The sequence below is a fragment of the Cataglyphis hispanica genome, chromosome 5 (assembly GCF_021464435.1).
Source record: "Cataglyphis hispanica isolate Lineage 1 chromosome 5, ULB_Chis1_1.0, whole genome shotgun sequence".
NCBI lineage: Eukaryota > Metazoa > Arthropoda > Insecta > Hymenoptera > Formicidae > Cataglyphis > Cataglyphis hispanica.
The window spans coordinates 6,849,423-6,875,995 of NC_065958.1; the positions used below are offsets into that span (position 1 = coordinate 6,849,423).

Below are 26,573 nucleotides of genomic sequence, written 5' to 3' on the forward strand. Positions count from 1 at the left end.
TCGTGGAAGAAAACGTCAATTCCGATTCGGAAGCTCGTCCTCGGGGGGTTTTCTTCTGGACAATACAAAGTTTACTGACGGTAGGAGAGAGAGAGAGAGAAAGAAAGAGAGAAAGATGGAGAAAGAGAAGCAGAAAATTCGGGGACCGAAACGCGCTCGGATCTACTGCAGGTACTGGCCTCGTTTCGTTCGACTTTCGATTGTTCTCGCCGCCGTGGCGGAACACATCGTGTCGGAAAGACAGAAAGCTTGCCAGCAGAGCTTACTCCTTCCTCTCCTTCCTTTTTCTTTTTTTTATTCCTTGCAGCGTGTCCGAACGGATCGCGAACCAATAAGTCACTATAATGGCTGCAGTCAAGATGGATCCAAAGTGAAACTTACGTGTCCGACTCTATCCAGATCGAAAAATCGGGTGCACACCCGGAAAGATGGCGAGATGGGGTGAAAGAGAAGGGGAAGAGAGAAAACAAGAGAGAGAGAGAGAGAAAAAAGTTCGCACTTTGTGCTTTGCCATGGACGGCACACGGCGAAGAAAATAAACGATTTACGCGTCTCGGACGCAATTTCTGAAATTGCCAATAAAACAGACGCAGCGTCAGCATACCGGGTAGATGTTTCTCTGCGTACCCGCGCGCGTATATGTATACGCTGCGACTTGTATATAGAACAAACATAAGCGAGCACGTATGCTCGTAACAACGCGCCGACGATCGACGGTGGAATAACTGATTGAGTCGCGATATCGGTTCTCGGTTCCGCGTCATTCTGGCCGCGATGAATTCTCGTCGAGCGTGCGTTTTTTTTTTCCCCTGCAATCGCGGCAACGCTCACCATTGTTTGACGAGAACTAATGACCCGCGGTCTATGCGAACGCAAACCGAAAAAAAATTATTTTTTCCGCGATTCCCTCCTCCTTTTCACTCCCCGAAAAAATCTGTAATGAAATTATCGGGTCAATTTTGACGGCTTGTAAAAATACATTTTGTTAGTGCACCGCAGCTCTCTTTTTACAAAATTGTTGACAAAATATTTGACAAAAAGTTACGAGAATGTCAATTTTCGATATTCAATAGAGATATCGACTGATATTACTCTTATATAAGTAAAGATAACATCAATAAATTTATTACATGTGAAAATTTCAATAAAGTTAAAAAAATAAAACTATCATTGTTTCTTTTTTAATTCAAATACATTTTGCTAACTATTGCTTTCGTCCATCGGTAAATTGCCCGTACATTTGACATTGCAATGTTGAAATTGTCTACAGTAGATAATTTTAACGAATTTCACCCTTTGTATTTCACGTATATATGGGAATACATGTAGCAATTCTGCATGCCAGATCTGTCGAAAATTATACGGGTCAGAGGGTCGTATTTTTTTTTTTCTTTTTCTCGTTTGAACTTAAAAGCATAACCCGGCGGCGATATTTTGCGGACAGAATCGCAAAAGTAACGAAGAACATATTTGTCATTTTATAGAGAGCGAGGTAGATTTCAAATTTTTAATTGCATGTGAGAACGAACGAAACGGAAGAAATACGAGTGAAAATTACATGTACGGCGCTTATGATTATATATTGCTATGATATCTTTCATCTGAATAACAGTAAAGTAAAATTTCATTAAGTTTTTTGTCACAATGAAAGGACATGAAATAAAATAGATCACGTCCACGTGAATGGATATTTCACGATAATATAGTTTTCGATTCTGATTTAATTAGCTATAAAATTAGCTATACAAAATTAATAAACATCGTCAAATAATGAATTAAAATTTCAATTCTATAAAATTATACTCACAACTTGTTAAAAATATTCTAATATATTATTAACTTCTCTTTATCATCTTTCTTTTCTGATTATAATAAATCTTTTCATAATGCAGTATGTCAGAAAAAAATTGCATTGAAATTAATTCAATACAAATATAATAAGAATCGTTTTTAGAACATTGATTTTTATAACTTGTTCGTGTTTGGCCTTACCGATGTTCCAAACAATAAATCCGTCAATCAATTGGATCAATTAAGGTCAATCATCTTAATTGACAAGTACGGTGAGAAACTGAGCATACATGCTTCTTTTATTGTTGCTTATTAGCAATGGAGCAAATTTTTTTTTCTCATATTGCAATCATAATCTCGTTAGAAAAGTTGAATAACATTCGCGGACGCGATAAAATCATACGTTCGCTTGCAGCGATTCACGTTCCGCGCGATATTAATCGCAATAGAATTTAGACCACGACCGCGAGTTTCGACATAACAGCAACAGAATGGCAAGAACGCGACAGTTAGAAAGTAATCAGGATTTCTATGCTTTGCTTGTCCGTCTACAAGCTTGGCGCTCTTACAATTTCAGAGCAGCGTGCCACGAGATATCGCGTAATGTTAGAAAGAGAAGAGCGCGATCCACGTCGATTCATGCTGCCGGAGGATTAATAGAACTGCATCTCTACACGGAATGGAAAAGTCTTCATTCAGCTCTGCCGGCTTCGTAATAAAAATATCGCGATCCAACGCGAGCGAACCAACCCGACGCCGGTGTAAAATCGCCTCCTTCGCGTTCTCTCGCGCTCTTCTCCCCGGCCACGTCTTCCCGACTTCACATTTTCCACTCTAATCCCTCAGAAAATACTGCCGTGTACTTAACGCTTTAAGAACGTCGCATCTGCGCAGCACTGCTGTCCCAAGCACGTGCAAGTTCTCTCTCTTCTACGACTCGCCGTCTCTCTTTCCGTCTTTGTCTCGCAGCCGGTACTCCGCGAAAGGGTTCATCGATCTTCACGGCCGGTTGAAGGGAAGGAAGGGGGAAGAGGGGAGAGAGAAAAGAGTCGTCAAGGCGAGTCCTTGAAATGCGGCCGCTTTAATAAAAATTGATGATGGCGAGATAACACGAGGTCAATTTGACGAGTGTCGTTACCCGCTTAATTACGCGTTCGAGGATCGCGCGACACAATGACGATCGGGCGCCAAGAGCATCGTGTTTTTATAGACGCTCGAGTGTCTTCTTGTTACACGATTTTATTTGCTCGAGCATCCGCTCGCGGATATGAAAAATAAGCATTTTGTTCACAAATATCCTTTGAATTGAAAAGTGATTACCCATCATGTTCTAGAATAAATCTATCTTTAGAAACTAAAACAACACATGCAAAGTATATATATATATCCATTAGTAGGAAGAAAGCAATAAAAGTGCACTATCTTTCCGATCCATGAAACTTTCGGCGCACTCTCGCGTTCGTTCGTACTTCCGGTGCAAGTCCTCCGTGACCGATCAGATCAGACTGAAGAGAAACTTATGGTCGAATCTAACGCGATCGATTCTCAAACTCGAAATATCAAACGTGCCGCGGAGAAGAGTAAGCGAGCGTATCGGGGGGGGAGGGGGGCATATAATCCGACAAACTGATCTACAAACTATTCGCGGGCGCACACGTACGAAGACGATGATAACTCGGAACCGATGCGCATAGCTTTCGAAAACTATGCCAGCATTTCCCCAATCAGGGACTCATTGTTTCCGGCGAAACGTTCGTTCCCCTCGTTTCGCTCCCCGTCACTATGTATGCCGATATTACCCGCATAATGAACGCATGCGTGCGTATGTGAGAGAGTGCGTGCTCGACGAGAGAAGGGCAATCAAACGACGACATGGAAAGAGAGAAGGGAGGGAGGAGAGGGCCCTCGCTTATCCGCCGTCGTAGAATTTGCATGACGAGACAGTAAAGCAGGATCGCGGAGTCGGACTGAGAGAGGCTCTCCTCTTTCACTTCGACTTTCCCAACTCTCTCGCATCCTCCTTTCCTCTTTTCCTACGATCTATCCTCCCTTCCGACATCTTTCTCTCTGTTCCTAATTCTCCCTTTACGTCTCCGCTACCTCTGCATGAGTCTGCTTCCGACCGCGACTCCCTCGTATATCTCCACCCCGCACGCAGGCGATACATCCGTTATCTCCGTCTCGCCGCATGGCTTTCCCGTAATCTCCCGTAACTGTTGTAGCTGCCGGAAGAAATAGAGACAGATATATACCGATGTGTAGGACGGTGGCGAGAAGGAGACGACGAACAGCAGGGTTAGCTGTTAGGGAGAAATATGGAAATCAGGGGAACCGATAAAACCCGCGCGCGAGCGGATAGAACGATGAAATTCTATTGATGTGCGTTGCATCGACGCGGTTACACACGGGGAGAGAAAAAATATTTGGAATGGCAATCGCCTATTATAGACCATGACAGAAAAAACGGCCATCGTTTCTTCTTTCCTATTCTTCTATTTTCTCATTCCAGTCGCTTAGAGTCGCTAAACCGATGATTTTCGACATATCATCGTAAATAAATATCCTCATCATTGTGTCATATTTATAGACATTACTTTTATCTTTATAATTTCAGAATGTTTTTTCTTAAAACAAGAATGAAAAGGAATAATAGTACTAACAATGAGATATATTAAAGCAAGAAACACATTCGTAGTAAGAGATAAATCAATTATAATAAATGAATAGAATGGAAAAGCGGAGGATATTAAAGCATAATTAAACATCCGTTATTTTTGCAAATTAAACAAACGCGTTAAAACGGCAACTAATAAAATAAACAACCGCCTTATCGGATTAACAAATAGCTCGTGATCGAATTTAACACTACATTCGGCTCGGATTACAGCGAGAGCTGTACGACACGAGCGGGCAAGCAATAGCGATGAATTATGGTATAACGAAAGCGATTGTTAATTAGCCGCATCGACGTATGCACGAGCAAGTATAATAGGCGCGCGTGACCCGATTCCGTGGTGCGTGTTCAAATAACAATGTATTTATTAACGACCACGTACGCGCCCGGTGACGCGCGGCCTCCGGTCGAAAGAGCGTGACTACGAAACTTTATAAGCGAGCGATGGTAACGGCATCGATATATGTATGTACGTGCCGTCGCGTATCCATCCTGGCGACGCATATGAAGGAATAAAGTTCGTACGAGAGACTTCTTTCGCGCAAAGACTCTTCCGGTCGACGGCGTATTTCCGTTTGAAAGTACGGCTTTCGAAATTTGACGTTTAATGCCACGCTACTCTGGAGATTGTCGTGCATAATTTCGCGCTTAATTTCCTAACATCGAAAGTAACCGGGTGCGCCTGATAGAAAGACAGACTGCAAATTTTATGCGAGCGGTGGCTAGAAAAAAACCGATAAATTAGAGAGAAAGAGAGAAAAGTATCGTAAAATAAATGTTAAAATAAAATGTATAAACCTAAAATACCGATGATAAAACCAAGTGTATAGTTCAAGGAATCGTTTATCTCGATGAAACGCCATAAAATGAAAAAAAACTAGATAATCGTAAAAAGAATCGAGACTATTTCTGCTACGAGATATCACTGAAATTTCACGCTAAATAGAGAATTTTTAATCCCTCCAAAATAATTAAAAAATTTTCATTTAAAATCTTTGAAAAATAATATAAACAATCTTGATCAGTATTTATATCAATTTCAATATATAAGAAAACAATTTTATTTTGTTTATATAATAATTTAGTTTTGACATTGATTGTTTTGACATTATATGTTCTTAGAATATAATAAATTTTGATATCGGTTATAACACGATATCATACACGAATATCGGCCTTATGAAAACGCGAATGCGCCTTTTTGATGTTATCGGCCATGAATACGATTAAACTGTCATTGATAGCACGGAACATTAATATGCTGGTATTAACGATACAAACGTTTTTCAGAACGCTCTCATCCGCACGAGCTTTTCATAAGCGTAAAATCCGCAAAAATTAGACAAAACGACTGCCATTAATGACTATTTTCACATGGATAGACGTTATTAACTCGACGTTATATCAATATAGCATTAAATCGAGTATCGGATAAAAGAAGCGATCATATGATATAACGAACACGTTATATTTTTCATTTAGATCGTTATTGCATTCACACATTTTACATTTCAAGGCGCGATTATTAAAGCGCTCGGGCAGGCAGTCAGACCATCTTTGCGTCAGTTTCGCATTCGGCATTAATCACGGCCCTGGCCCATTAACGTCGCGCCCATACTTGGGCAACTATGATGCCCCGTGTCGTTACGTTCGCCGCCGAAGCCGCCGAATCGCGTCGCATGGCACATCTCCGCGATGCCCGAACTTCTCGGCGTTCCGCATTAACCTCCGAGTTAAGGTATTAGAAATTGCAATCAAGAAGATATGGGATTCCCGGACTCCCTTTCTTCGCATCCCCTTTCCCTAAACTTGTCCCCGTAGTAACGTAGTCGTGGACGGAGGACGGTGACCCCGAAAATGTCACTGTTCTCCTCCCCTTTCTCCTCCTCCTCCTCCTCCTCCTCCTATCGTCTATGATGATGATGGTGATGGTAGTGGTCGTCGTAGTCGTAATCGCGCGTGCATAACTTCGTGCTCTCTTGGCTCTGCCAGCAGCCGGCTAAGTATTGATCGGCTCTGCCCGCGAGGACCACATGGCGACTCGGCATTCGTACAAACTCGCGCGTCTCCGCCGGTTCTCGCCTCTAACATGGCGCCCGTGGGTGGTCACGTGGGCCTCACCACCCCCTCAACGATGCTGCACCACCACCACCACCGATGCAACGCGGACTGTCAGTGCGCACTCGACCACCGCAAGGGATATGATGCTGCAGCCACGAATCCGTCCCTCTCTGTCTCTCTATCCTCTTCTCGCTCGATCTCTCTTTCCCTCTTACTCTATCTCTCTCTTTCTCTCTGCCGCTCTCTCCCGCCATTCTCCCTTTGTCTCTCCGAACGCCTCTCATTCCCACCGGCTCTGTCTCTATCTGTTCCTGCATTCTCCTCTTCAGAGACGGCTTAAATATTTGCACGACCAGATAGAACGATATTGCGCCGAAAGTCTGGATTATTTGTGGCCAAATGCGGGAAAAATCGGTCGGGGAGGAGAACGAAACACGCGGGTTGTAATTGCAGGGATATTCTGTACATACGGTGCTCTGGAATTCGGAAAATAGCGCGACGCTCTACTGGATACGGGCTGGAGGAGATTCATCCAGCTTCAGTTGGTACAAGCTTTTTAATCCAGGATCACAAGCTCACGTGGAGGATCTCTCGGTTCTCTCTTTCTTTCTCTGCTGGTTGTCCTTTCGTATATGTAATCGTTTTTCTCTTTTCTTGTATCTACCAGCGGGCGTTCCTGTGATCCTAGAATGCACACGCTCGGTCGATCGTACGTGTATCGGACATCTTAAGCCACGATATTAGAAGCGAGCCGTGGCAAAGATGGAGAAAGAGGAAAAAGGACCATAGGGGGAAGTAGAGGAAAGAGACGCGATCGTTTCCGAGAGCAATGGTGCCTGAGTCAAAGTACCCTCCAGACACCCTCCATTTGTCCCTTCTAAACCCCCGGTCGTCCTCGGTGGCCCTCCGCTTTCTCACGACTGACGCATCGCCTTGCAGGACGAAAGAGGGGATAGGAAAAAGAGAGAGAGAGAACGAACGAGAGAAGACGATCGATCTTCCGGAATGCCAACCGTAGCGATTGAAAAGCTTCTGATTCGTGACACGAGACGAGAGATCCAGTTTCACGAAAGCTTGATCGCGCGAGTATATCTAACGGCACGGGTTGATAGATATACTGGCAATGTCAATCTAGAGTTGTGTCAGCATTCGCAGTTGAATTCGTTATTTCGGGAATGCTACCACATCGCAATGTTAATTACGTAAGAAAATGCACGCGCACGTTTGTACTGTGTTCAAATGACAAGAAACGCGAACTACCCACGACTCCTTGTCGCAGGTAGTTTAAGATGCACCGACCGCGTCTCGCAACTTATATATTCTAACACAGAATTTGTAGTAGCGCCCGAGAATTTGCGAGATGTGATTCAAAGCGAGAACTTAACACTATGCGCAAAACTCTCGAAATAGTATCATTAAATATTAAAAGATATTTACACGATACTACTACTGCCAGCTAAAATATCGCCGAGAGATACGAGTGTTTCAGATTGTATTTCTTATCACCGAGGGATCCGAGCGGGTGCTGAATACGTATTGTAAATTAAGAATCGCCGCAAGCTTGAATCAAAAAGGTCGTATAACCCCTGACGATCAAATCCCAAAAAGAAAAAATTAAAAAGAGAGAAAACAGCAGGAAAAAAGAAAGGAAAAAACAAATATCGAAACAATGCATTTACCAACAATTAATGTCTAGAAATAATGGCAAGCAAAAAGAGCGTTTCAAATTATAACTCGTTATTCACGGATACTAAATTTCTCTCTCTCTCTTCCTCTTTCAAATATAAATTGTCAAAGATTATATCATGTACTTCAAACCACAAGAAATACACGACCAACCGATAACTATGTGTGGAATTAATATCCGCGTAAAAAGCTTATGCTGTATCAAGGCGAATATGCGCTAGCCAATGTGAGGTATCCTGCGGGATATTCGAGAACGATCGATTCTATAGAATACGAGTCAACGTTTCGTGGCGATGACCACCCGAAAAGCCTTGCCGATGTTTCCGTTCGCCATTAATCGGAGAAGCGGAAAGAGGGAAGGAAAGTAATGTTCCGATTTTCACAGGAGACATTTCGAAAACGGACGCAACGTGGGAACGACGACAGGAAGTTTCCATCGCTTTATCGAATGGTCAACTACATGATAAAGTAAATAATATTTTTTTCAGTGTGGACCTAATAAAGATAACATTCTTATCCAAAGGAAAAAAGATAAAAGTAAAATAGAAGCATTTTCTATATAGTACATTTTCGAATTGTATATATAAAGCTCGATTTCTCAAGCAATTCAACCAGCAAGTGCGTTTTTTCCCATAATTCTACAATTTAAATCAAACTCAATGGACGAAAATTACAGAATGACAAATACGACGCTCGATAGAGATAATCATTGCAATTACGCGTAAACTTTTCGGGAGGACTCGTGGGGAAGCTTTTAAAAGTCTTAACGATACTTGCGAACAGCCAAAAGCCTCGAAAAAAAGCAATGAAAACGATGAAAGAGACCAGGCCGCCGGAGGGTTGGACGTCGAAGTTTAGAAACGCAACGGAAAGAGAAACGTCGTGGAGGGGAAGAGAGACGACAGACTTGGAGTTCGTATTGATCCACGTGATACGCTCGATTAGCCGCGAATTGCAACGGATTCAAGTAACTTACAACATATTGAGACCATCGGGCATAATGGTTTCGTGATCCGGCCAAAGGCTGTGGCAACAGACAGAACTGATATTCCCTCTCAATGTTTCTCTCTCGCGTGCATCCAAGAGTTTGCGCAATCGATGCACCGTGTATACCGAGACGAAAGCTAATCGTCACTGATAAGAAATCGGAAGAGAAATTTTTAAACAAAACGCAGTTTAATATTTCTCGTATTAATTACGAATTAAATCAATAGCATTTTTAAAAGTTTTGTGTAATAATCCGGAAAAAGAAAAATTATTAAATATATTTTTTTCACACTTAATTTCCAAAATTCATGAAATAAGCATAATAAATGCTTGTTAAATCAAGTAAATGCAAATTACGTTATTGCAATTCTAAATTTAAAGTACTTGAAAATTTTTATGCAACAAAAAAAATTTGTATAAAAAAGTCGGACATGTATATAATATTAAAATAAATTATCATGATGCACATACGAACGAGATGGTGTTCTGCGAGTGCGATATTTCTCGACACTGTACAGAAGCGGGCATGCACACATAGTGAACAACCGTAGAATTGTGCTTAGTAATTACGCGACGGAAAAATCGCGAGTGAAAATCAACAACGAAGAAAAACCTATGTAATTGAGTTTGCGAAAGTTGTTCACCAAGCGACACGACGATGTGCCCACGTACATTCTTTTATTTTTTTTTTACTTTCGTCCTCCCCTTTTTCCCCGCACCCTCTCTTCTCTATCGCAAATCTACGATCACTTCACTCCCGTCGCGCGTTTCTCTCGCACGTCTCTACCCGCCATTGTATAAATCGCGATCGCGCTAAATTAATTATACATTGCTTTAGTTAGGCACCCGACATTTGCCTGCTCCATGGGGCGCTGCTTGCCGCTTCGAATGCGATCGCAGACGCGACGGAATGGTTTGGATTTGAAACGGAGCATAGGTATAACTAAGTGTTCACGACAGCCTTCTGCGGCCGTAATTTGTTGGAACAGCGAGAGTGTGCCACAGCTCCTTCGTGCATCCGAATTGCGGTCGGCTACGGCCGATGCTTTATCGAGTAAAGTTCCGTCTAACGAAATTTGTATCCTGCTTCGTGCTTTTAGCTGTCAAGATTCCTTACATCTAATTTCTTCTACGAACGATAGTTGAAGCTAAATTTTCAATATCGAATAAAACTTTCATCACAGCTTCCGTACATACACAGTAACGATTACATTTATTTCAATATTTAATATTAATTTCTGTGTAATTTGAAGCGATAAAGTTTAGACTGCTCGAATTTCGAAGAATTAAAGGAAATAATTCGCCGCGCACTCCTATCGAATAATTTTTATCATAAATTTTCTCTATTCTTCCCTGCTGTAAAGATTCGATTTTTCCCGTTTACGTTTCGTCGTGATTTTCACGGTATACATTTCTTTTAAGAGATTCAATTCTTCTCGCTCTCCGCGTCTCTACGTCGCCAGCAGCCGCTGGCTCGGAGATCTGAAACAACAACGTCCTCGCAACAACATCTACCTCTAAAAATCACCTCCATAAACAGGCAGCATGTTTGCCGTGTACACTCTGCGCAGCCTTTCCCCCCCTCCCCCTCCTCCCCTCCCACTTTCGTCCTTTATTCCTTCATGTTCCTGTACTTTCCCTATTGCGTTTTCACCATGTGTATGTATATACACGTGTGTACTCGGCGATATATATTGTGTCCATCCGCAGACATGTACATTAAAATTTTAGTAAATCTCTTGTATGAATGTTTATTTTAAACGCGGCATTATGTTTAAAGAAAAATAATGTAGCGCCAATTATGTAACATATATATATATATATATATATATATATATATATATATATATATATATATATATCAGTTATAACTAAATATAATATATAATTTCCAAATCTGACATGTTAGATATTTCATTATTTGTAAAAGTAATAAAATTTTGTAATATATATTAAAATATTTCTATAATTTCAAAATTGTTAATGATATGAGTTAAAAACGAGATAACTGTATATACTTCGTATACAGTAATCGTAACGAGTAATAATATATCGTAGAATCTTGATGAATATTTAAATATATTATTTCAAATAAATTCACAAATTTAACGTGTATCGTTTGTGGGAATTTCACGGCATAACAGCGAGTTTTTCCCTCCCGAAAAACATTTCCCATTCCAGCGGCATCCGCCGTTAGGCTTGGCACACGACCACCCCATCCACGACTATTCTCGCTCGTCGTGCACATTAAACTCAACGGCTTCGCTAATGCCGCTTTTCGTTTCGTCCCCCCCTCGTGCCTAGCGACCCTTCTATACTCCGGCCACCCACTTTGCTTTCCGTCCCAAATTGATTGGACTGCGAATCGGTAGACTTGAATTATTCATACTTTGCCCGGCGATAAACCAATTTCTGTGCCGGCCAAATCGAGGAAGAAAAGATCGGACCGCCACGCGAGCGACGAAATGGAGGACGACGTCGGGATATAGTTCTCGAACAAAGAGAGCTTTGGCGAAGATTGAACGAACGAAGAAGGCCAACAACGAGGGACGCGCCAGCAACGCGGTGTGGAGGTCAGTTAACTTTGTTGGGAAGATCATCGGACGAGCTACTGTGACGCAGTTTAATTTTATCATTCGATCCAATGACGCGGAAGACGCGCCCGAGAAGGAAAATAAACGACTTCGTGTCATGCTACGACTTTATCGACGAGCTAAAGCGCGAGAGAAAGCAAATCATGTTCATATCTTTCTTACTCTTCTTACTTTTTCCTTGCTTGTAACACGCGTACTACACACACACACACACACACATACATACTCTTTCTCTCTGTCTCCAAAGAGAAATATTGTCTTACACTCTGACGCGGTATTTTAATCTGTAGGTTAAGGACAAGTGAACCGTTGTCTGCTTTAAAAAGACGCAGTTCAATATCGGCGTGCATAAGCGTCGTTAGGGAAGAAAAAGGCGCGGGATACGTGTCGTTAATATATTTGCAAAAAAGGCGTATCAAATTTCAAACAGTAAGATTAAATCGATACTCTCAAATGAGATTCTCAACACGCTCTAAATATACAAGATTAAAATATTTAAAAAAATATATATATATATATATATATATATATATATATATATATATATGTCAGAATATATCAATTTGATTTAAAATTAAAATCATAAATATTCTGATAAGGTAAACTGATTATATTATCTTTTACTATTAATAATAAACCCTAAGATAGATAGACATGATAGCTCGATCGACAGAAATATAAGAGCTATGTTAAAGATTTTCGTATCATTTTTATCGTCATGGACACTGATTTACAATGATTTTCGTTTACTACCTCACCCGAGCGCGTCAACACCCGCGATAAGAGGACACTTTCAGCAATACCCTGACGAGGAAACCACTCAAGTTGCTGCTGCTGCTGCTGCTGCTTTCCAGCAACCGCTCGCCGCTTTTGACCTTTTGCTTTTCTGGATCAGGCATGAAGCGGAGGGGATCTTCTCGACAAAAGATTTATGAACCCCTCGCCATCGCGACGGCAGCATGCTACTTATTCTACCATTGAGTATGCACTCAAAAGTGCAAAAAATGCGGGAGTGGTATGTACACGGTATGAACCATCTTCAAAGAGAGAGAGAGAGAGAGAGAGAGGAAGGAAAGAAAGAGAGAGAAATTTTGAAAAAAAGATCTCTTATCTTTTTCGAATCAGTCATCCTTGCAATATACCAATAGTCGTTTGGCAATTTAATTAATTTATATAATCGAAATTGTCACCTATTAATTGGATTTTACCAATCAATGAAAATTAATTTACAGGAACACAAAATTGATTTAAAAAAAAAAAAAAACTGATAAGTAAATATATGTGACAAAAATAACAAAACTGGATTAAAAATTTCAAAATACCGCATTTGAAATGGAGAAAACATCTAATTAATATTTCGCAGTTTTTAGAATAATATAAAATAAATATTCTATTACATTTCCGATTCAAATATCGAGCTTCTATTAATATATGACTAATATCATTATCCACGTCACGTGACACGATTAAAAGGGAATCGCGATTGATCTAATTATAATAATCTTGTCCCGTTCTAATCGAGGAGAACGGCGATGAAAATGTATCATTAACGCAACAAACGCTATCGATGTTTAACGACAACTTTAGCAAGTATGCCGCCGTCCCATCGATCTACTTGTTTGCCGAGGTCAATGACACTGAGACACTACAGCGATCAGTTATCCCTTCCTCCGGGCAAACTCGTCGAAAAAGTTTGCCTTTTTTCGACGACGACGCATGCAGCCGCTACACTGTCCTAACAAATGGTCTTTTTCTTAAGCGGCGTAAATTTTATTGGTGCTCTCTCTCTCTCTCTCTCTCGCGCGCGCGCGCGCGCGCGCGCGCGCGGAAAGTTAGCACAGGGGTCCATCTCTCTATAGCGAGAGAAGCCAGACTACTACCACATATCTCGTTCATGTTCACATTCCACGCTCAGAGTCAATTGACACGATTCCCAGTAATTTTAGCCAGTGGTTAGGCCGAGGTCAGGTTATACGTGCCGCGGCGCATATACAGCAAGCTGAAACTAATCATAATGTATCCTCGTCGGTGGACGAGAGGCATCGCGGGGAAGGGAATCGCCGCTGTGATTGGTCCGTTGCGGTATTCCTCGCTACCAGATAAAGTTACCATAATATGGATTAACTGCCCGCCATAGCCTATATTCTGATCCGGCACTCATGCTCCAGCTCACGATGTAGTAATGAACTCGTAACGGCCACTGTTATCAACCGCGCCGCTGCTCGAGTGTCTTTTAATGACGATTCACGTGAGCGCGTAATCGATATATCGTGAGTACGCGAGATGCGTAAGCAGAAAACGCGCAGTATTGCGGTATTTGATTTATCAGTCCAATTTAATTACATGACAGACAATCCGCTTGTACATTTTTTAATCGAATAAATTGAAACACTAGTATAAATTGACAGCATATCTGTTCGCATAAATCTCGAAAAACGAATATTTATCCCGTAATAACGTATCTCGAATGTTTTCAAATGTCGTGTACTTGATATGATACCATCTATTTATTATTTTTCGTAGCGATTTATTATTGCGTATCTTTTTACGGTGAAGTTTTACCAATGTCGTTGACACCGATGCGCGTGTATAAATTTTCAAACACGAAGGAAACATTGGCACGTCGCGTATTTCCTGCGCATCCATTTAAAAAATTGTTGCACGATTGCCAAGTCTGCTCGTTGAAATTTACGACGAATTCGACTCCCATGTCTCGCGCCGCGTTATCGATCGGCGCGACTTTCGGAATGCTAAAGGGTGCGCGCGATTCCAGCCCAGTGATCTCCCTTTATCCGTAATACCGCTGCTTTCGGGCTGCCAGTGCGCGTGGCGCATACCGATTTCGATTTTTAAACCAAGCAGTGCGGCTCTTGCAAATGATCTCCACGCTCAAAAGCTGCGAGTGTGTGCTAGTATATATGCGTTGTAGCAAGCGCGGTTTGATTTACGACGATCAAAAAACACGCGGATATTTTTTTACGTTTTAACGAACGGCGCGATTGCAAATCTGGCAGCCGACGTGACATCTAAATATCGCGACTTATCAATCGCCAACTACATGACAGAAAAAAAATGCAACAAGTATCTCTATAAAAATTCTGCGAAAGAGCAGGAGTTTATTGTAAAAAAAAAGAAAAGGGAAAAAAAAACGCGAAAGTGCTCGCGATACTGGCCGATAATTTCACCGAGCAGAATCCCGATTAGCGATTCAATAATGACGTTTGGACAATGGACACGGCGGAATAATCATAAAGAGGATTTCATTAGTACACAATTGGCTAACCGGTTATTGTCCCTCTTTGAACGTCACGGCTGATAGAAGTGGTCGCCACTCGCGCTGTGGATAATAAGCGCATCGTGGAAAATGTTTGGTTGATACAGACAATGTGAATTGCTGCGAAAGTAATCGAGCGTTATTTCAGTTCCGCTCGGAACTCGATCAATTTCATCAATGCATCAAGAGATGTAATAAGTCAATTAAATATAATGAAATAATCACAATAAAGCATGTATATGTACGGAAATACAAATTTTGCACAAACGCGAAAAAAATACAAGACAACAAATATCTCGCATAAGCATCGCCATAGTCACGAATAGTTTTCACGGATGCACAATCGATATGAATGACACGCGTTAGAGAATCAACTGTAATGTATTGATCCGTAATGCGGTCTCTCCATCATTATCAGACGGTTCGTCGATTTGCCGGCTGTCAATAGGAAATTACGACTGCGCGTCACGTAAATATTTAGCGATCGTATCGGACAACGCGCATTAACGCCGCAGAAACGTTATATTCGCCGAAGCGCAGGGGTTATAAGGGATCATAAAGGGTGGATTTAATTGTCACGTAATTGTCGCTTTAATCGATTATTGCGCGATACTTCTTTAAACGTTACGGTTGATAAAAACGCGACACCGCGATCCGCATACGGATCATGTCACGGTTCACGTAACAGGCAATCTCGTGGAAAATCGTCGAAAGGCTTCGCGGCGGCATATATGTATATCAGAAATATACATTCGTCGTTGATTATAATTTCGGTGTTCCGCGGCGGTGGTTTTGCTTGTTGTAGAATTAGCAGAAATTCTGGCTCAGCGAGCAAAACGATATCGCAGCGGCAGCGCAACGCGACGCGGCGCATTAATGACACGTGCTTCGCGTAATTTCAATAGGCGATGCGGCGCGTCGCGACCGCACCCTATATCGCGATGCCTGCCTGCATGAGAGATGCGACGGCTACGCATCGCCGAACGAAATTCATCACGACGTAATGAGCTTGCGTTGCCCGGTCTCGATAGACAGATAGACAGAGAGCGGGACATTTATTCGACGTATACTATATACGGAATATAAAGTCCCCTATAACTCCGCGAGCAGAGAATGATACAGATGATTACGTATGCAGATCGTAGGTGCAGCAAAATCATAAAAAGAATTTTAAAATTTAAAGAAAAAAAATATATATTTTTTAGAAACGTCTGTGCGTATCGTCTAGAATTTCCAATATAACTTGCGTATATCATTTTGTGGAGAATAACATTCATTAGAAAAATGATCCGTTACGAATGAGGTGTTACGGGATAAATCGCCAAAGAGCATAACGACATACACGTGGAAAACTAACGTTCCCAGCAGTGCGGCTTGCACCAAAAACGTGATCAACGAGCGAACATAATTCGTAGAACCTCAGACTAATGGCCATCTGTTCCCGTGGTTCAAGTAATTACAGCGGTAAAGCGCGGTTCTTAATTCCGACGATTAATCCACATTTCGCGCGGTACATTCGGAATGATTTAAGAAATTTTACGGTGAGGTGGCTGCGATAATAGCGCGTGTGAAATGTAACGTTCAACTTGCCCCGAGCGCGGCGAGCACACCGCGCTATTAGAAGCGGAGAACGAACGATGTTGAAAATGATAACTAATTCACGCCACGTAATCTCGAAGAAAAACATCATGCCCGCTACACGCTATGTCATAACTGGTGCACATTAAATAATGTGCGCCTTATACGCACGGAAACTACACATTGTGCGGAATTTTGCCGCTGTTGTGGCAACTGTCAAAATGTGCCCTTTACGGGTTGTCAAAATTTATCTTACAACCATCATCTTTTCAGAGATAAAGTGCCTCAAGTAGCAACATTTGCAACTCTCTCTTTCTCCCCTCCATCCTCTCCCCTCTTTTCAAATTTCCACTGAATAAATTATAAAATAAACTAACGCACTCTTTACAATTTGTGAAACGAGTTACGAATAGAAAGATCTATTAATATATTAGATACGTTAGAAAGGTACATTACCATTGCTCATACTGTAAACACTTTAGAAAGAAAAATGTTTGTCTTCAAACCCCAGCGGGAATAGATATGCAGGTTTGCAACTTTACCCATCTAGGTACAAAGTTCCGTCGCTTTTCGAGAGTTACGAGTTGAAAATTTGCTATCGCTATTGAACGCCATGAATAAAACCCTATTTATGTCCACGTTTCTAGTTGTGCGCGCGGTTGCAGTAAAAAATTTATTCCCATTAATAAAAAATTCTTTTTAAATAAAATATAAACACTTTTATCGGCTCGAATTTAAACTGAAAGACGAAAGAAAATGCCAATTCTTATGCAAGATATATTAATAGCGCACTCTAAATGCAGGCTCTACGGGAGAAACGTGCGTCAGACGCGGGGAAGAAAACGGCGAGTTCTAAACATTCGAGTTCTCGCCGGCTATCGCTCAAATCGTTCGGTTCCCTTCCCCCCTCTACCCCTCCCCCGGCTCCTTCCTCACTCGCGCTACTATAATGTCAGCTATATACTAGCAGGAGAGCGTGTGCCGTGGCGCAGCCACTTCGAAGCAATTTATTTCGCTCCTTCCCCCCCGTCGAGATATCGTTCCGTCGCGGAAAGAGTGATGGATGTTGGGGCGTCGCGCTCCTACGCGAAAACGTACGAAACACGCGGAGTGCCGTTAAGGTCGAGTGCCTCAGATGTAGGACACTTTATACGCCACTTCCCCTGCCTCCTACTCTCGTCCCTTTTGGGATCCAGTTCTTGATAAAACTCGTCGTCGACGCGGCGTGTCCGTTTGAATTAGTTATGCGCGCGCGAGGGATATAAAATGCTTGAGAGAGGAGAGTAACAAATGCGTTTTGAAGGACCGCCGAGAAGAAACGACAGTTTTCCCAAAGAACGCTCGTTACAGTCGACGAAAGAGCTTTTTAGAAATAATGCTACTCGCGGAATTAACGGGAAACTGCTCTTGTACGCTTTATGCGCGGTCTTGTGGAATGTTGTAATTCCGGTAAACACACAGGAAGAAGTTTATATAACATAATATGAACCGACACTTCCGTTTATCTTTTACGCTGTGTTACAAAGTTGAAGTTATAAGTTTCTCTCACGGGATATCTATTAAAGTGAATATCGCATGAAGAAGTTAACGCAATCCTGACAGAAGACAAGATAAGTAACCTTAATTTTTACGGAACAAAACATAAACCTAAAAAAATTATCTTTCTTCATATATATTAAAAATTCTTATATACGAGTATTATCATAAAAATATGTTTAAACAGCCATTGTTCACTAATAAAAATATTGATCTCTAATTATCGTATTTTAAGCATTATTTAAAATCAAAAATTTAATTCGATGATTTATTCGTATATTTGAGATGTAAATGTATCGTAATTAGCCAGATGTTATCGATGTTATGTATATCGAAATATTCGAGACCAGGTGAATACATTGAAACAATGTATAATATATAACACATTAATTTGGAGTAATGACCCGAAAGAAAAAAACTTTCGCTAATAATTTTACTTCGCAAAAACGTCCAGTATTTACATATTCAATATTCATATATTCGATGTAAAAATATTTTTTTCAGTGTAGAACATATTGTGAATATATGAAAAATCTTCTCGAAATGCATAAATAGCGCGGAGGGAATAATCATAGCGATGAATATACATATATACATAGCTTCTAAATCAGCTGTGAGACTTTGAATAAAACAAAAATCAAAAATGCGTTTATAAGGCATTAAATTTCTACAGGCTCGTTTTTGTTTCGTTGCCCCAAGTTTCGTGTTTGTGACATGATGAACGAACTCTTAATCTAATAGAATAAAGCCACGAGACTAACTAATAAGAATTATATATATATATATACATATATATATAATTCATACATATACATATATATATATATATATGTATACATATATATATATATATATATGTATATATATATATATGTATATATATATATATATATTTAATCATCGACGAATCGCGCTTAAATAATATAACTGGGACATCGCGGTCGACATCTTTGTGTCTGTTTTTTTGCATCCGGATAAGGGACGAGGAGAGAGAGAGAGAGAGAGAGAGAGAGAGAGAGAGAGAGAGAAATTAAAGCTGATTAAAGTTTGCAGTCACCTACTAGAAATGGGACAATCTTTCATTGACAAGGGAAAATCCACCCGCGAATGAGGAAAGTGCATGACCCTGCATTCGGTGTAACTACACGATCATTACGTAAGCAAACCTCTCCCTCTCGGCCTTCGAGAATGCGGCTTCGAACTTTGCGGAAGTCCTTAACCTCTATCGCGTGGAGGTTACTGTTCAATGTATGAAACGTCATTCAATATTGATATTCAAATTCACGAATAATCGCTAAACACAAAGTCAAATAAAGATAATAATAGTTTCTCGTCATCGTATTCTTTCGATTATCCTTCGAACTTTTCTCTTACCCAAAAATTTTTCTTTCCTATAAAACACGTATTAATTTTTTTAAATAAATTTCCACGCAGTTAATAAAATTCGATTATTAATTCGCGCAGTCGCATTGGAAATATGTCAAAACAAACGTTGTTGACAATCTGCGAGCTGTACTCGCGCGAAATCAATGACCGAAAATGTTAATCATAACCACGCACTAAATCATATCACAAATACGAAACAAGGACAAAGAAGGCAAATGGAGAAAACTACACTATAATACGTTATTCATACCGCGCTCACAAATCACAAATGATCACTCACCTAGCTGGACGTACATCTTCGGCCTGACATTCTCCTGCCAAGCGGCCAGAGCGAGGGTGACCGTCGCGACGAAGCACCAGCAGGACAGCAACGGGTGCATCCTGGGAGCAACGCGGAGGCTGGCTCGCCTCATCCTTTCCTCACGATGGTGTCGCAGCGACACTCGGAATGACGTGCCAGGATTCGCAGTCTCCGTCGCGGACACTGAACGATCGAAAAACGGCACACTCGAGAACGAAACTCCGGAAGGAATCGCGAACACGTACCGCGCGCACCGTGTATTATCACCGTCACACTGTGCGGAACCGAAGCACCCTTAATTACGCCAGCGACACTGTGACTCGAATTAACCTACTATCTATCGAACGTATACCGCGGGAACAGAGAACGCGCGCGTTGCTTTCTCTCAAACACTCACTGCGCCGGAAGCAGCTGCGCGGGTGTCGCGGCAGTCACGTGCGGCGCGACGTTCCCGTTTGTTGCGGTCGTTGCATCCACGGTCGTCCACAAGCGGCCCGCCGCGCGCATGTTTTCCCGAGGACGATGGACCGCCTCGCAGCGGCCAAGCGGCACATTCACGAAGCCGCGAGACGGTACGGCGCGCGTGTCCAACGCGCGCCGATGCACGACGAAGGAAAAGTAGAAGGCGAGAGTCGCAACCAACACCCGCGCTCACGCGTTCAAGCGTCCACGCGCGAGCGACGTTAGGATAAACAACCGTTATCACGTCCCTTATTGCGCAACGTCACGATAAACACGCGCACACTGATAAGCACCATCCACACCCGCTGCCGGTCGCCGTCACACTAACGTCGCGACAGATGACGCTCCCCACCAAGCGCCGCACTCCCCACTCCCACTCCCACTCTCTGCGCCGATACCACGCGCAAGCGCCGTCCGCGTATCTTTCTCTCTCCGTCTTTCGGAACCGTATCTGCGTATGCGTGATGATTACGCGTTGACTTTCTATACGCGTACGTTCGTTGAATACGCACGTGGATATGGCGATGAAACTTCACGGGCAATACCCGTACGTAGGAACGGAGGAAAAGATAGGGGCAGTGGACTTTTGGAAGGGTACGCACGAGTAAGCGATCGAAGGACGAGATGCTGGAGAGAGGGTGACAGCGGGCAAGCGTCGATTTTCAACCCCACTACCTTTGCGGCGCGATTACGCCGCTGTCGTCTTCGTCTTTGTCGTCTTCGTCTTCGTCGTCGTCGTCGTCGTCGTCGTCGTCGTCGGTATCTCGCCGATGTAGCGCTGCTAACCTGGAATGAGAAGAAGGATCGTTATTAATAATCGATCAGAGACACTTTAATCCGCCATGCTCGTATTTTATCGCGACATACTCTTGCGATGTCTCCTGAAACATTTAATTAGCGACAATAACATCACGAATTGTAATCGTAAAGGGGATAATTTTGTCTCTGAATGATCTTTAAAGGAAAACCTAAATGATGCTAAACTTTTTGTGTCTCCTTGTTTTTTGATTATATACATACTTAAAGAAAAGAGAATTTTATGAAAAATTATATTTGACACTTAAATTATCAAACTAGTTGACATTGCGAAAAAAAGACTAATGAAATCTTGATTAAAATTATCAACTTTAAATTTTTGCAACGGTTTAACTTATTGCGTAAAATCTCATCGCGCCCCGAACGAATCAGATTTGATAGCCCGATATCTCTGGAAACTCGAAAACCGCAAAGAGTCAGAGTGGACGAAGAAATCCGATTACGATTCGATTTCGCGTAAACGCACGCGCCTGCAAATCCCACGGGGCCCCTACACAAATAAGGTTTCATCACGCAGAAAGTTCTGGCTGCGGCGGGATAACGAAATTATCCAAATGCGACTGATTCGTCAGCGAATTTTATGAACGTATCTCGTATGCGCGATGCGTAGCGACGCCGCCGACGTTGACATTGTTCATTAATTTGGCGAACCAAGTGCACGGACGACCGGGGGAAGAGGGAAACAGAGGGTGATGGACACCACGAAGGGGCAGGTATGTGTGCATCGAGAGTCTAATTCCTACACCAATGATTGGACATGCCTGCACGAGGGAATTCGCCGGGTGTCCACGACGTGTACACGCAATTTCGCGTGGATGTGCGTGTCCGCGCCTACATGTCCGAGCGTATCGTATTCGCGTCCAGTGTTCACGCTCCTTTAATCCTCGATACGCTAAAACACTCGATCGACGTATATTTGTGATTTCGATTTGACGCGCAATTTTTGAGAAAATTCAAAGAAATCATTTCTCTTTCCTTCTTTCGTCTTTTAAAAATAATAAGCTCCTTATATATCAATTTATGCGTTTCTTTCAACTATTTTTTCAATGTGTTAATTTACTTTTCAAAATTGATTAATAATTGAAACTGTGACGTAATGTGTATTTTGATTTATCACCTCGACTTTGAAATTAATGCGGACAAAAAAGGAGACATTATGATACGTAATTTTAAATTACTCTGTATTAAGATATAGGATATAGTATTCATATAACGCATATTAAGTTTTCATATGAATTTCCATGGCATAATATTCATGGCGGCAGTTTCTTTCACAATTAGTATAATCTCCGAGCATATAAATGGAATTATTCGACCATATGCTGCGTTCCATTTGCCAGGAATGAGCAGCGATGCGAAAAAATAACATGAGACACGAATTACTAGTAAAATATTAAAAAAAGAATCCGTCGTGTACATATTAATACAGCATTGTTTTAAAGCCGTATCTCAATTTTACGACGTGATTTAAATCATGTAACAACATTTTTCAAAAATAATCTGTCAATTTTATAAATTCTTCTTTGAAATGTATATATTCGTGGATGGTATCAATTAAAAAAAAAATCTTTCAAACGATAATAGTTTAAAGTTTCAACCATAGTTCATTCAACATTCACCCGTTTATACAAAATCAAATGCATATAATGGAGCATATGACGAGAGTCGTCTAAAGTGATAAGTGGCTATAACAAGAGGAGAAACGATGCATAAAAGATACGTATATCGCAATATCGTAATGTCGTAACGCATGTACGCGCTTCATTTATGGAGCGATTTAAACTTACAATACAGCTTATATCATCTCGTATCTAATGCCTGCTTTAATCGAATATGTAATGTTGTTTCCACAAATAATGCAATTTTATTCAATTGATGACAAATGTATCTTTTATACAAAATACAACATTTTTCGCATATATAATTGTTTTATTTTAAATTAATGTTTGACATTTAAACTTATTTTATTGATATATTATTTGCCATATATATAAAATGTAAATAATTATTAACATAATGAAAATAATTATTAACAGGTCACATATGAATATTAAACACGTGTCATATTAAATTCTTTTTTTTTTTTTGATCGATACTTTTAATACTGTGTTAAGTATTATAAAGCATCCACAGAGACTAGATGTTAACTCACTGCAAGCTCTTTGCGCGAACTACAAAGGGTTAGTCAAAAGGGTGCTTCAATGGCCCCTCGAAGTAGCGTCGTAAGCAACACTATAGATAGCATGCTAATGAAAATGAAGAAACGGAGATTGAATGCATCGCGTCGTCGAGGCGTCGCGCGAGCTCAAAACGGTACTCATCCACAAATGCGATACGCTTTACGAAACTTACTATTACATCTCAGTGGATCAGCGTGTCACTGGATTACTCGAACGTTGAAGAGGAACGTAGCTCATCTCTAGTGTGTTCACAAAGTGCTCTTCTTGTATTTCTATTTAGAAGATATATTTTCACAGTGTGTCTGAGGAAAGATATATTAAAAGAAAATCCTCCTCTTCACATATTTTACATTACATCTGTTGCTAGCTGGAATCTAATCTTTGAATTTATTAACGTTATGTAAATATAATTTAAATGACGTATTAACTTCAAATTTATTCTCATATGAAAAATTTGATATAATAGATTTTATTAATAAAATAGAGATATTTCATAGAACCCGTATATTTTTAAGAAAAAATAAAAAAATGTATATCCTAACTAGAAAAAAAAATCGATTTTGAATCTTCCTAGTACCATACTTCTTTCTTGAGACATCTAGTCTAACATGTAAGGACGATCGAAAGAGATTTAAAAAGACGAGGAAAATGCAAAAGAATGGGCGCGACAGTTTCGGTGAGAAAAAGCGTAAAAACTCGAGAAGAAGATTTGGGGATAGAGCTCTACAGAATATACTCTCGCGCGAAATCATCCCGCGGGAGTGACTTCGTCCGAGTCGATTTCGCGCGCGTTTAACATCGCGCGAGCAACGACGGAAAAGTGCCGGCAGGCAGGCAGGCAGTGTTGTCTGAGGGGTGCCGCGAGGGATGTGGTGAGGGACGAGGGGACAGCAGGGATCGATAACCGAACAACGGGGAAAATCCCGGTGGAAAACGCGCGGGAAGCGCCGGATGCCGAAAGGAGAGAGAAAGAGAGAGGGACAAAGCAAATTCGCGGCTATTGGCAGACGTAAACCAAACTCGATTAAGTTTGACTTCCGGGATGTGTCGTAACGGGGCAGAAAAACGATGTCCCGGATGAAATCAGTTGAATCACTTATGATGAATTCTTGAGCGACAATGCCATCATCGTTATTGTTATGTGTCCTTTTTCCATTCATTCAGCTGCTGCCATAGACACGTGGAATTTTTGCGAGGAATCTTTCTCGGGCGGAGATAAAAATTAGTATAGATATCCTCGGTGTCTAACGAGTCTCTCGTAAGAAAAGGATAGGAGCGTGGTAAGGTAAGTAAGTAAAAAAAAAAAAGATATGATTAACTACAGAGGAGCAACGCAGAAAATTCCTGCAGATACGAGTGAAAGTACGAGGAAGAGCGAGGGGATGACGACTCGTGCCTGTGGCAACCTTTGCGTGAGCAAAAGACTCGGAATAAAACTCAATTAAATGTGGCCAAAGTTCAACTTCTGTCAAACGTTAAATAAAAAGGATTTTCCGGATAAAGTTAATTAGCGCACTTAAGTCAGAGTACGTTTGCGCTGGTACGCGTGAGACAAATCTCTCAAGCGAATAAAAAAAGAAGACGAGTGCCGCCGCACAGGGCGTTAAGGATAATAGATATCCTGGATCGTCCTATTTTAGTTTTCGAAGTGTCGAGAAGAGGAAGGGCAACTTTCCTCTCGACGAAGTTTCCGGCAAGAGAAGAAAAAGATATTGGATACGGCGAAACTTCCGATACGAAAGATACAGCTCGGCAGCTGAGCTCTGATTAAAATCAATTAAAGCCATTAGCACCCAATATTTAAGTTTCCCGTAGTCTTTCGATTGCGTCTCGCGAAATAATGGAAACCGATCGGGACTCCAGTCCTCGCCGCAGCGATGGAACGTTTTCCCTTCGATAAATGCGATTATACACGTTCGAAAGTTAAACGAAATATTCCTTAAAATGCCGTAAATATTGCATCAATACCACCATAAACACACGACCATTATACCTCAATTTGCTGCGCTTACAACCGCGAACTTCTTATTGCATTGCTCGACATAGACCGTAACGACCGGCGATTTTTATTATATAAAAAGAAAGAGGAGAGGGAAAAGAGAAAGGGCCAAAAATAGAGTAAAAAGCGAGCAGCTGACGGAACAACAGAAAAGATCCCGCTAAAAAACGCGAGTACGTTGGTGCGGCGCTTTTCGAGAGCGCGAGGTAGCGGGAGGATGGTCGGTATGAAGGGTAGAGAGTTACGAAGAGAGGGTTGCAACAAAAGTCGCGGCTACTGTAGCGGTCAGTCGAGCGATCGAAGGGCGTGGAACAAAACCCAATTAAGTCCGTCGAACTTCGACTTCCGCAGTAGCGTTACACGAAAAACATTTTCTGAATAAAACTGGATAAAACGAATTAGACCATTTGAGCATGGATCGCGCACATGCCATCGGCTTACCATCGTCCAACGTCAAACGAAGAAACAAAAATAGAGAAAACTAAAAAAAAAGAAGAAAGACGAAAGCAGTTAGAAAGGGTGCACGGCAAAAAAGCGTTTTTCGAGCGCAAGATTAACGAATGGATATTCATTCAAATATATTCTGTGAAATATACTCTTAAAATGTTAAAAGACAGAATAGTAAGAGTAATAAATTTAATAAAAAAATTGTTTTTAAACCATTAATATCATTCAAAAAGATGCTTTAGAATCGAATCAAATCACGTAATCGCACTTTGAAAATACGGTTCGTGTGAGTTTCTTGCGTGATCGCGGACTAACATCTCGAAAGGGCACTCACCAAAGTCCTTTGGATAAAAATTCAGAAATCAATCGACAGCGAATGGCGCGATTCGCTTTTTGCGAGTCCCAATGTGTCACGCTTATCGAAAATCGTTCGCCAAACGACGGACGTCGGCCAGAATTGAAATCCTTTAGCGAGCATGGCCCGTGATATATAACTGACCTACAAGAAAGATATTTGCCGAATGGAAGGTGGAATGGAACGAGAGATATGAGAGAGCGAGAAGTACCACCTCTCCTTCCCTCTCCTACTTATACATGATACGAGAAAGGAAAATACCTATATTCACGCTTATATCGCTAATACGCGCTCAAACGTAAAAGTAATCTCTCCTGTCACCTGTCGCTCTTCGGTAAAATACTTGATGAATCCTCGCCCAGTAGAAACGTTTTTGTCGGCGTTATCCTGGGGAATAACGCGCGTCGGTCCCTCCGTTCATTTTTTCGCGACCCTGCCGCAGTTGT

At 41.4% G+C, this 26,573-nt stretch overlaps 1 protein-coding gene across 4 annotated transcripts in view; it reads right to left on the reverse strand.

Annotated features, from left to right (window-relative positions):
- The window catches only part of LOC126849974 (semaphorin-1A), a 217,935-nt gene that overhangs the window by 151,816 nt on the left and 39,546 nt on the right, over nt 1-26,573 (reverse strand). For all 4 annotated transcript variants that reach the window (XM_050592474.1, XM_050592477.1, XM_050592476.1 and 1 more), the window contains exon 2: nt 19,848-21,116. In XM_050592474.1, coding sequence (XP_050448431.1) covers nt 19,848-19,980 — 133 coding nt within the window. In that variant the 5' untranslated portion in view covers nt 19,981-21,116. The remainder of the gene's footprint in view (nt 1-19,847; nt 21,117-26,573) is intronic.